Source organism: Capsicum annuum, chromosome 10 (assembly GCF_002878395.1).
Source record: "Capsicum annuum cultivar UCD-10X-F1 chromosome 10, UCD10Xv1.1, whole genome shotgun sequence".
Classification (NCBI taxonomy): Eukaryota; Viridiplantae; Streptophyta; class Magnoliopsida; order Solanales; family Solanaceae; genus Capsicum; species Capsicum annuum.
The window spans coordinates 109,940,885-109,950,659 of NC_061120.1; the positions used below are offsets into that span (position 1 = coordinate 109,940,885).

General features: G+C 29.0%; 1 protein-coding gene across 1 annotated transcript; it reads right to left on the bottom strand.

Annotated features, from left to right (window-relative positions):
* Positions 1–268: 268 nt before the first annotated feature.
* On the bottom strand, positions 269–1,651 carry LOC107845865 (proline-rich protein 4). The gene is made up of 2 exons (XM_016690364.2): positions 1,431–1,651; positions 269–1,042 (listed from the first exon to the last, which is right to left on the bottom strand). Exons 1-2 carry the CDS (start codon positions 1,597–1,599, stop codon positions 393–395), a joined length of 819 nt encoding a protein of 272 aa, XP_016545850.2. The 5' UTR covers positions 1,600–1,651; the 3' UTR covers positions 269–392.
* Positions 1,652–9,775: the final 8,124 nt, after the last annotated feature.

Below are 9,775 nucleotides of genomic sequence, written 5' to 3' on the forward strand. Positions count from 1 at the left end.
CCTTGATTTCACTTAAGGATGTTTAAATATTTGCATAAACATACGACTATATAAACTAAACATATTTCAATTAATTCACCACTTCATTAACATGTGAATCCTTTTTTTTTCATTTTCTCCATCTCTCATTGTTTCACATCCTCAAGCACCATCATCCTTGAGTTAAATTATTTCATACTTATTTAAGAAACGTCAAGTTTGCACATTAAGCATTGATTTTAATACATATACAATGACATATATGTACTTGATTTTGACTCAAACTATATATGTAAATGGAAGTTTTATTGAACGATCTTAACACGAACATACATTAACAGGCGCAGAAATTAATTTGAAATCTTGAATCCACCTATGTATGTGCACCGCAGGAGAACTTGTTTAAAGCCCTCCTATCGGTGAGGGACAGAAGGTGGGAATAATGGAATCTGAGGGAATTTTGGGAGCAGGGGTGGGAATGGCTTTTTGAAGAATGGTGGAATTGGCTTATAGATTGGAATAGGAGGTAGAAATGGCTTTTTGTAGATTGGAATTGGAGGTAAAATTGGCTTATTATAAGGTGGAATAGGAGGTAGAATTGGTTGTTTATAGATTAGAGTTGGTGGTAGGGGTGGCTTTTTGTAGATTGGAATAGGTGGTAGAAGTGGCTTTTTGTAGATTGGAATTGGTGGCGGAAATGGCTTTTTGAATATGGGGAAAGGTGGCAAATTTGGAAATGGTGGAAACTTGAAGTGTGGCCAGAGGAAAGCAGAGGTGCACAAGGCTGTCGAGAATTTCAGATTTCTTGATGGTTTCAATGTGTATTTGTCATTGTTTTCAGATTTGGTCACTACAATCTTGGATGCTTCTATGCCATTATGTGTTGGACATGGTGCAGCAGATACACTATGGAGTTGTACGTAACAGTCTTCCTTCATTTTCCCATCTTTCACAATCTCTTTAGGAAGTGATGCCTTGAACTTTCCGTCTTTGTCAACTTCTCCTTCACCCCTTGTTTTGAATTTTCCATTTCCAACCTTGCAGTCGATGGTAACACGAAGCCCTGAAAGGAAGAATCGTTATAGTATGAGGTAGATCAAAAATTTTAAACAATAAAGATGGGGTTTTACTTGTAATTTGGCATTGGGTGTGGATTGAGGATTAATTACATTTTTTAAATCGAGCTGTACATATAACTCAAGCCTAAAAATAATGGTGCCGCTACACTCATTGTTCTAATGGTGCATCTGCCCTTGGTTATAACCATTAAATAAAGTCAACCATATGAATTAAGCTTCCGTTATGCACAAGATTTAGGAAGATCCGGACTACAATAGGTCCATTATACGTAACCTTCTATTGCATTTTTATGAGCGATTGTTTATGGTTTTAGCAATTATGCTTCTAAATAATGTGTTACAAAATTAAAAATAAAAGTAAAGAGGAAATACCTGAAAAAGCATGAATGGTCTTTATGTTACTCTTTTTGCAATCAGCACATTCTCCAATTCCGACAACTTGGATTGTCACGTCATCAGCGTAACAGAAGCTCACTGCAAACAGTAACAAAGAAATAGTGAATGCAATAAGGATTCTGCTAAAAAGGGACTGAAGCCCCATTAGGATCACTATGCTAACAGGCAAATGAGCTAATTTGCCAAACTGTGAGAGAAAATATTGGTGTGTTAAGTATGTATCGGATGCTGAAGGGTATTTATAGTACAAAAAGTGATATGTGATGTCATTTTTTTTCGTCCCAAAAAGAATATTTTTTCTTACTTGATAATTACTTAATAACACAGTTCCACTTTTATTTTTATTGATTTCACTTATAAGACCTCACTTAATTAAAGATACTAGTAGTACATTTTTTAATAAAGGATAAATTGGTAAAAATCATTAATTTTTATTTTATTTTTTAAACTTCGTGCTCGATGAAACTATGACACATAAAATGGATGGAGTACATTTTTAAGAGTTACACCAACACATAGTTAAGGACCTCACATGAATTTTTGACCACTTGGGCTGTTGGAATGTTGGAAAGCGGTTTCTAGCTAGCAAAAGTTCAGAAAAAATAACTAATATGGGTGAGGTGTTTGATCAAAAGTCATTAGCCTCATTCAATGAGCTATCATCCAACTGCAAACCTCGTCTGTTTTGTTTTTCTAACCTACTTAGCTGTTCTCATTTATGTTTATCTTGTTAAAATTCAGAGTAATTACATGTGAACTTTTGACTACTTTTAGCAAAATAAGTAGCTATTTGGGGTGTTCTATAAAGAGCGTAAAATTGATTGTATTTTTACATTTTTAGTATGTATATAAAAAATCATAAACCAAGATAGTATGTACGATATTTTCTCAAATAAAGCATATTCAAACCGAACCAAAAACACCTTAAATTAGCAATTTAGCATTCTTTCTACTACTGTACCTGATTTGCTTTTTCATTTTGTGTGAGGTTCACTCTCCACTGAACCAGATACCTCTTGATTTGAATTGCAATTTATGAGTCACAAAGTATATTCTCCTTCTATTTTAATTTACGTATTTACCTGATTTTGATTTAACACGGAATTTAAGAAAGTGAATTTTCTTTTAATGTTATAGCCTTAAGATAACGATAATTCCTCCGTTCGTTTTTACTTGTCATAAATTTCCTAATTGAATTTCTACCTTTACTTTTCATTTTTGACATATCAAGAGAAGACAACTTGTTTTCTATTTTACTCTTAGCATTAATTATTTTTTTCTTACTAATGGCAAAATACAATATAAGCATCATTTAATAGGGAGTATTATGGTAAAATAGTCATGTTATTAATTATTTTTCTTAATAGGTATACCAACTCAAAATGTGACAAAATAAAACCGGACGGAGGGAGTATGTAGTAAGTACCAAAATGTCTTCTAATCTTGTAATCTTAAACATGTCATGAGGAATAATGAAATTAAAGAGTTGTCGAAAAAGAGAAAAAGACCTTTTTTAAACTCACACCAACAAAATTAAAGTTTAGATAACCAACTAAGCTACTAAGATTTTTCAAAGAAAGTTAGATCATGCAACATGATTCATGCTCAGAGGTAAATCCATGATTTGAAAGTTTTGAATATCACACTGCTTTAAAGAACAGCGTACGCTGTGTTTTGCATAAGCTACATCAATATCCAAAAAGAATTAACTATAATTTATCATCCATTTTGCAAATAGGGAAGCGCTTGGCTCACTGATTTGTCTTTATGAGTTTTATTGGTCGTCGAGTGTTGCAAATCGAATTGTGAAATAATTTTTTAACAATAAATCGCTAAAATTAGTTCAACAAATGTGCAAGGCTGAGTTCAAACTCAGACACACGAGTATAAAACCGTAGCTTTCCACCAGTGGTACTATATGCCTCATTGTTTTTTGGGTGTCAAGACTAAATTTTATACATTTTCTCACACACATGCATAGACGTGCGCGCGCACATACACACACATATGCATAGAGTTTCAATTGAGGTGTTTAGGTGTCGTGACACTTCCATCTATGTACATACATCCACCCCTATTCATGTTGGCATTTTCATGAAACGGGAATATAATTATGTGTTTTCTCACACTCCCATTAATCAAATGACATTTCTTAACAAACATTTCCTGCTATTAACTTTAAATTACTTTAGTTATGGACGTATGTGCATCATCATATATGCATATTACTAATTTTAGGCCCGTACTAAGTCGGAGTCCAACTCAAATTCAAGATACAAAACTAAAAATAAAATTAATATACATTACTATATTTTTAATTTTATAATTAACATTACTTAATGGCATATTAATTTACATATCTTTTTGATAAGTCTTGATAATTATTTAAGTTCTTAATCATATTTGGATAATATAAAATAGAATATTGTTTGTGAGGAAGAAAGTATTAACAGAGAATTGGATACTTTATAAAATAATATGGTTTAAAATATATAAATAATTATGATTTGAATAAAATCATGAGTCAAAAAATATTGACATGTTTATGAATTTGTTAGTATGAAATTTTTTAATTATAGATAAAATAAATTTATTTTGATGTTTATTGAGTTTTCGTTCATCTCATAATTCATGTGGCAAAAACTTTTGCAAAATTCATTTTTTTTCTTCTTATAAAATTATTTAACCCAACATAATATTTCTATGACTTCAAGTTTACATTAAAATAATTATAACATTAATTTAGAGCCTTAACACATATTATCAATAAGAATATTAAATAATTATTAAATTACAGTAATAGATTATTCATTTTCTTTGTCATATTTATTTTTTACACGCTTCTTAAAACATAAATTTTTCATCCCATTTGAATTATTGATTTATCTTTTTTATGTCCACTTAGAAAAATAATAAATACAAGAAATTATTTATCAAGTTATCCTATTTAGGACTGATAATCTTTTTTAAAAAACTGAACAATATTTAAAAAAAAAAAATAGAATGGCATAGTCGAAAATCATTACAAACTTTAATTTTGTATTAAAAGTTATTTTAACATAATTTTTTCCAAGCTAAAGTGATTGTTTTTAAATAAAAGAAATTTATCAAAACATAATTCAATAAATAGCAAGAAGAAATCAATTACAAAAGACCAAGTAGAGATGGTCTTAACAAAAAAAGGGGGAGGGGGGGGGGGAGGAAGCAAAAGTAAAAATATATAATAAAAAGATACTGTTAATACGCTATCAATTTGACATGTGTAACAACTTTATTTCATGAAAAATTAAAATATCTCTAAAGTACTTGCGAGGACTACAAATGTATAATCCTCTCTTATATATTAGTTGTTAATATAACAGTGCACTAAAGACTACAAATATTAGTTCTTGCATGCATTTCAGTTTCAAAGGAATTCTTGACCAGTTAAAAAATATGCTAGCTAACTCAGATGATTCCAAATAAGGATTAAAAAAGAGAACAAATGGTTGCCTAAGATCAGGTCAATGCAATTTAAGTGGATAAAAACTGTCAGTAGTAAACCAAAGTAATTCATGCCATGATCAGTGTACCCAAGTAAAATATTTTCTTGAGTAGCTATTTTGCAGTCACCAAAATGTTTAGATGTATACACTTTTTGCGGTCTGCAGAACTTGCAGTATTCCTTATAATTGAGTGGAGGATCAGAGTTTGTCATTTTTTAAAAAAATAATATCAAAATATATCATGTGTTTAAAATAATACATAAATAAATTTAACTTTTTTTTTTTTTGTGAATTATGCCTTTTTTTTAACGACACGTTAATTAATAGTGTCAATTTTTTAAAAAGTGTATAATCACTTTTTAAGTGAGTTATGCTTTTTATTTTTACATAAGTCGCAAAAAGAGTGAGTTATATACACAACTCACAAAAAAAGTGAGTTATATACACAACTCACTTTTTTGATGAGTTATGTAAAAACAAAAAGAATAACTCACTTTTAATAAGTTATTCTTTTTGTTTTTAGATAACTCATTAAAAATATGAGTTATATACATAACTCACTTTTTTTATGAGTTATAGCAATGAAAATTATATAACTCACTTTTTAAGTGAGTTATCCTTTTTTATTTTTACAGAACACATAAAAAAAAAAGTAAGTTATATTTATTTTCAAAATTTATATGAATTTATAAAACTAACATAATTTTATTTTTTTTCTTGTAATTTTTATTTTATAAAATTCACATATTTTTTTTAAAATCTATTTGGTAAAGATCACTAATTATTTTTTAAAATCTATTTTGTCTCTATTTTTTTATCTATAAAGCTATCATATGCCTCTATTTTTATCATATAAAACCCACTAATTACGTGAGTTATTTAAATATAAACTAAGTAATCCATATAGCTCTAAAAATATGTGAGTTAGGTGCACAACTTTATTAGTTATGTTAAATATGAATATGGTGCAAAAAAAATATATTAGTTAATGCAAAACAAATTATATACTATACAACTAGATATAAGGATGAAGTATGTACAAATTAATTATTATATACTATACAACTGTAAATTTTTTTAATGGAATAATAGAATAAGTTATGTTGGCTAATTTTATGCATTTATTTTTTACACTTTTAGAATATGCTAAAATTATTCTAGTATTTGATATGTAGGAATAATATCACGCAAGGTGAACATGTTGTCGCAGATGATTAGTACATAACTCATATATTTTTGTTTAGTATATAACAATTAATTATAATTGTATAGTATATAGCAATTAATTTGTATATACTTCATCCTCACGTCTAGTTGTATAATATATAATTTGTTTTGCATAACTCATATATTTTTAGCACCATATTCATATTTAACATTATTAATAAAGTTGTGCACATAACTCACATATTTTTAGAGTTATATTCATATTTCACATGTGTAAAATGGATAACTCACTTAAAAATTAACTGGCTCATTGTTGCGTATCCAAAAAAACAAATTGAATTACAAGAAAATAATTCAAAGGAGTTAACTTTTTTTTTTCCTCTTCTTGGAGACTATTTTTGTGCAATTGATCACTTGGAGAATCAAAAACTTCACTCATGGGACTATTATTATTACCAAGAAATGAAATTGATGAACATGAAGATGTTGAATTATTAGCATTAATTCCACCTTCAAGAAGAAGGGCTTTCAAATTAAGAATTGACAATGATTTTTCTCGTGAAGACAATATTTTTTGTCACCAAAAGTTATTTGAGATCTCAATATTAGTGTTGAAAATGTACAATTTAAGTTAACAATAGGACATTGTATTGAACACCATCCAAATAACACACATGACACATGGTATTTTACCAAATTTCAATTCTATATATTAAAGATGGATCAACATTATCAAATAGATAAGTGAACAAAAGGAGGGAAAATAAATGTTTTTACTTCTTTATAATGCATATGGAATACTGCATTTTCAATCATATATGTATACACTGCAAGTAAGAGCTCAACACTAAGTTATATGAATAAACAAATCTCTTTTATCAAAGTTACCCAAGATGTACATCTAGCAAATCAGAAGTTCAAATCTCTATATTTTCACAGCTACTTTGCTACATAAAACTTTTGTTTTTTTTTGTTTCATCATAACTTCCAGAAAGTATTCAAAACACGAGATTATGTCACTCGTAGAAATATGTTTCCCTTATATTGCCGTCTTGAAAGTTGAAAATTCTTATTTGACATAAGAAAGTCAAGATTCATACAACTGATACCAACTTGATTAGAATTGAGGTGTCATCTTGCACACTGATAAGACTGAGGAAACCACTTCGAAAACAAATGGTGCTTTTTCTTTATAACCAGGATGAAAATACCATAGCACGGTATGTGTATAAATACCACCAATAAGTACCTAAAAAATCACCAGCAGATCGTATATTTGCTTAAATAAACTCATGAATTTGATTGTATAGTTTAGGACATGATAGGAATTACATACCACAAAGGAGAAACTGCAGATGATAGATCAAGGAATGGATAGGGCCACCTGTTCAACAAAATAACATCAGTATTAATTAATCAATTAACCAAGATTGAAAATGTAACAACATAATTCACATAAATTATAAAAATAAATATAACTCACTTTTTTAGTGAGTTATGTATAAACAAAAAAAAATAACTCACTTTTTTAGTGAGTTATATAACTTTCATTGATATAACTCACAAAAAAGTGAGTTATACGTATAACTCACTTTTTTTGTGAGTGATGTACAAATAAAATGGATAACTCACTAAAAATGTGATTTATACACTTTTTATAAAGATGACGTCGTCTGCCGAACTATCGTTAAAAAAGTAATGTATAATTCACTTTTTAAGTGAGTTAAACCTATTTTGGTCACACTTTATATACATGAAATATTTTGATACTTTTTTTTAGCTGGACAGCCTATTTTGGTCGCGGACTCCATTTATTTTCATTAACATTAAGACGTCTGAATCTAAATGCATATCTGAATGGTTAAGATGTTATATGTAAACCTGAAAATTGAATGATTAAAACTGTTTGTTTTTCAACATTTGAATATGCATAATTTATTTGCATAATAAATGTATAATTCAAATATGAAAGTAATTAAAGATTAGAAAAAATATAATTTAATAAAATAAAATTATTATTTGATAAAAAAATATTTATGCTACCTAATGGTTGCAGGGATGGTGATGGTGGTGGTAATAGTTAGCATTAGTATCTAATAATAATGGTGGTAATAGTTGTGATGACGGAGATGGATGTTGTTTTAGTGATTGATGTGATGATGGGAGTTACTAGTGGTGGTGGATGTTAGTAGTTGGCAGCATTGATGATGGTGGCGAAAAAATATTTTGATGGTTGATGGTGTGTTGGTAGTAGTTGGTGTCGATGTTAGTTTTGATGGATGAAGTAATTGGTAATATGTATTGTACGCAGTGATTGTATTTACTGATAATGGTGGAAGTGATTGCGGTGTGACAGTAGTTGTTATAGTAGATATTATTATAATGATGGAGGTGATAAGTGTTGTAGCCACTGATAGCAGTGATTAGCAATGGTGGTGGTTGCCAGTGAATGATTGTGATGACAAAAATGGTTGGATGGTTCACGACGATAATGGTGGCGGCAAAAGTAGATACAATTACGACGATGAAATGGTAGGTGTTATAAATGGTGGGAAGCGTTGTTGATTGCAACGGTGGTTGGTGACCTGGTGCTGGCGGATGGATGGTGGTTGGTGGTGATGTTGGTGTTGGTGTTGGTGTTGGTGTTGGTGGTAGTTAAAATGGAAGAGGTGGTGAAGGGTGATTGTGGATATAAAGTGATGTTGAAAATTATATACATAAAAAGGTCTCTTTTGATATTAAGACTTTATTCCAGATGTTAATAATTAAGACATATTCATACCAAATAAGTGCTACAATTTTAATAAAAATAAATGCACTTAATTGACTAAAGTCTCAACTATTCATATTGAGACATTCATTAAGTGCAAATAAATGAGACTACTAGTTTCATTTAGTTGCTCTACCCTACTACTATTATATATACCCCCTTCGTCTCAATTTATGTGACACCATTTGATTTGCATGGAGTTAAAGAAATAAAAGAAGATTTCGTTATGTTTACTAAAATACTCTTATTAAAGGTTGTTTGAATTGACATATTTTTAAGTGCTTTTGGCGTTAAACACACTTTAATTTTTGTTGGTCTTTGTCAAAAACACAACGTACTTTAGGCTTAAAAAGTAAAAAAAAAAATTAGAAGCTAAGAGCCAAAAATAGATTGCTACCAACTTTTGGCGTTTAGCTTACAAATCACTTACAAAAATAGTTAATTCAAATACCCCCTTAAGTTACTTTTACACTACTTTCTAGTACTTTTCTTGTTAAATGAGATCCAATAAGGATAATATATTAAGGATAAATTACACAAATTTCAAACTTAAGAGACTATATTATCTAATATTTCTTACTTTTTTTTAATTTACATAAAATTTCAATTTTTAACTTTACTCTTGATACATATCAACGAAATCTCACATCCTATTTTTACTCCACCATTAACTCATTCAAACTAATTTTTTTTTAAAGATGTCCTTCCCTAAAATATCTCCCTAATTATCAACTATTAAATCATCTTTCTTCCTGATTTTGAGCCCATTTGGATAGGATTAAAATATGGTTAAATCAACTTTTAATCTCTTTTTTAGCATTTTAACGTGTTTGGTAAAACTAAAAAATGCTAAAAAAAATTAAAAACTAATTAAAAGAATCAAAAAGTGAGAAGTTGGG

Coding starts and splice junctions, on each gene's coding strand:
- LOC107845865 (XM_016690364.2), bottom strand. CDS start 1,599: ATGGGGCTTCAGTCCCTTTTTAGCAGAATCCTTATTGCATTCACTATT. Junction 1,043..1,430: donor GACCATTCATGCTTTTTCAG/GTATTTCCTCTT, acceptor TCTTCCTTTCAG/GGCTTCGTGTTACCATCGAC.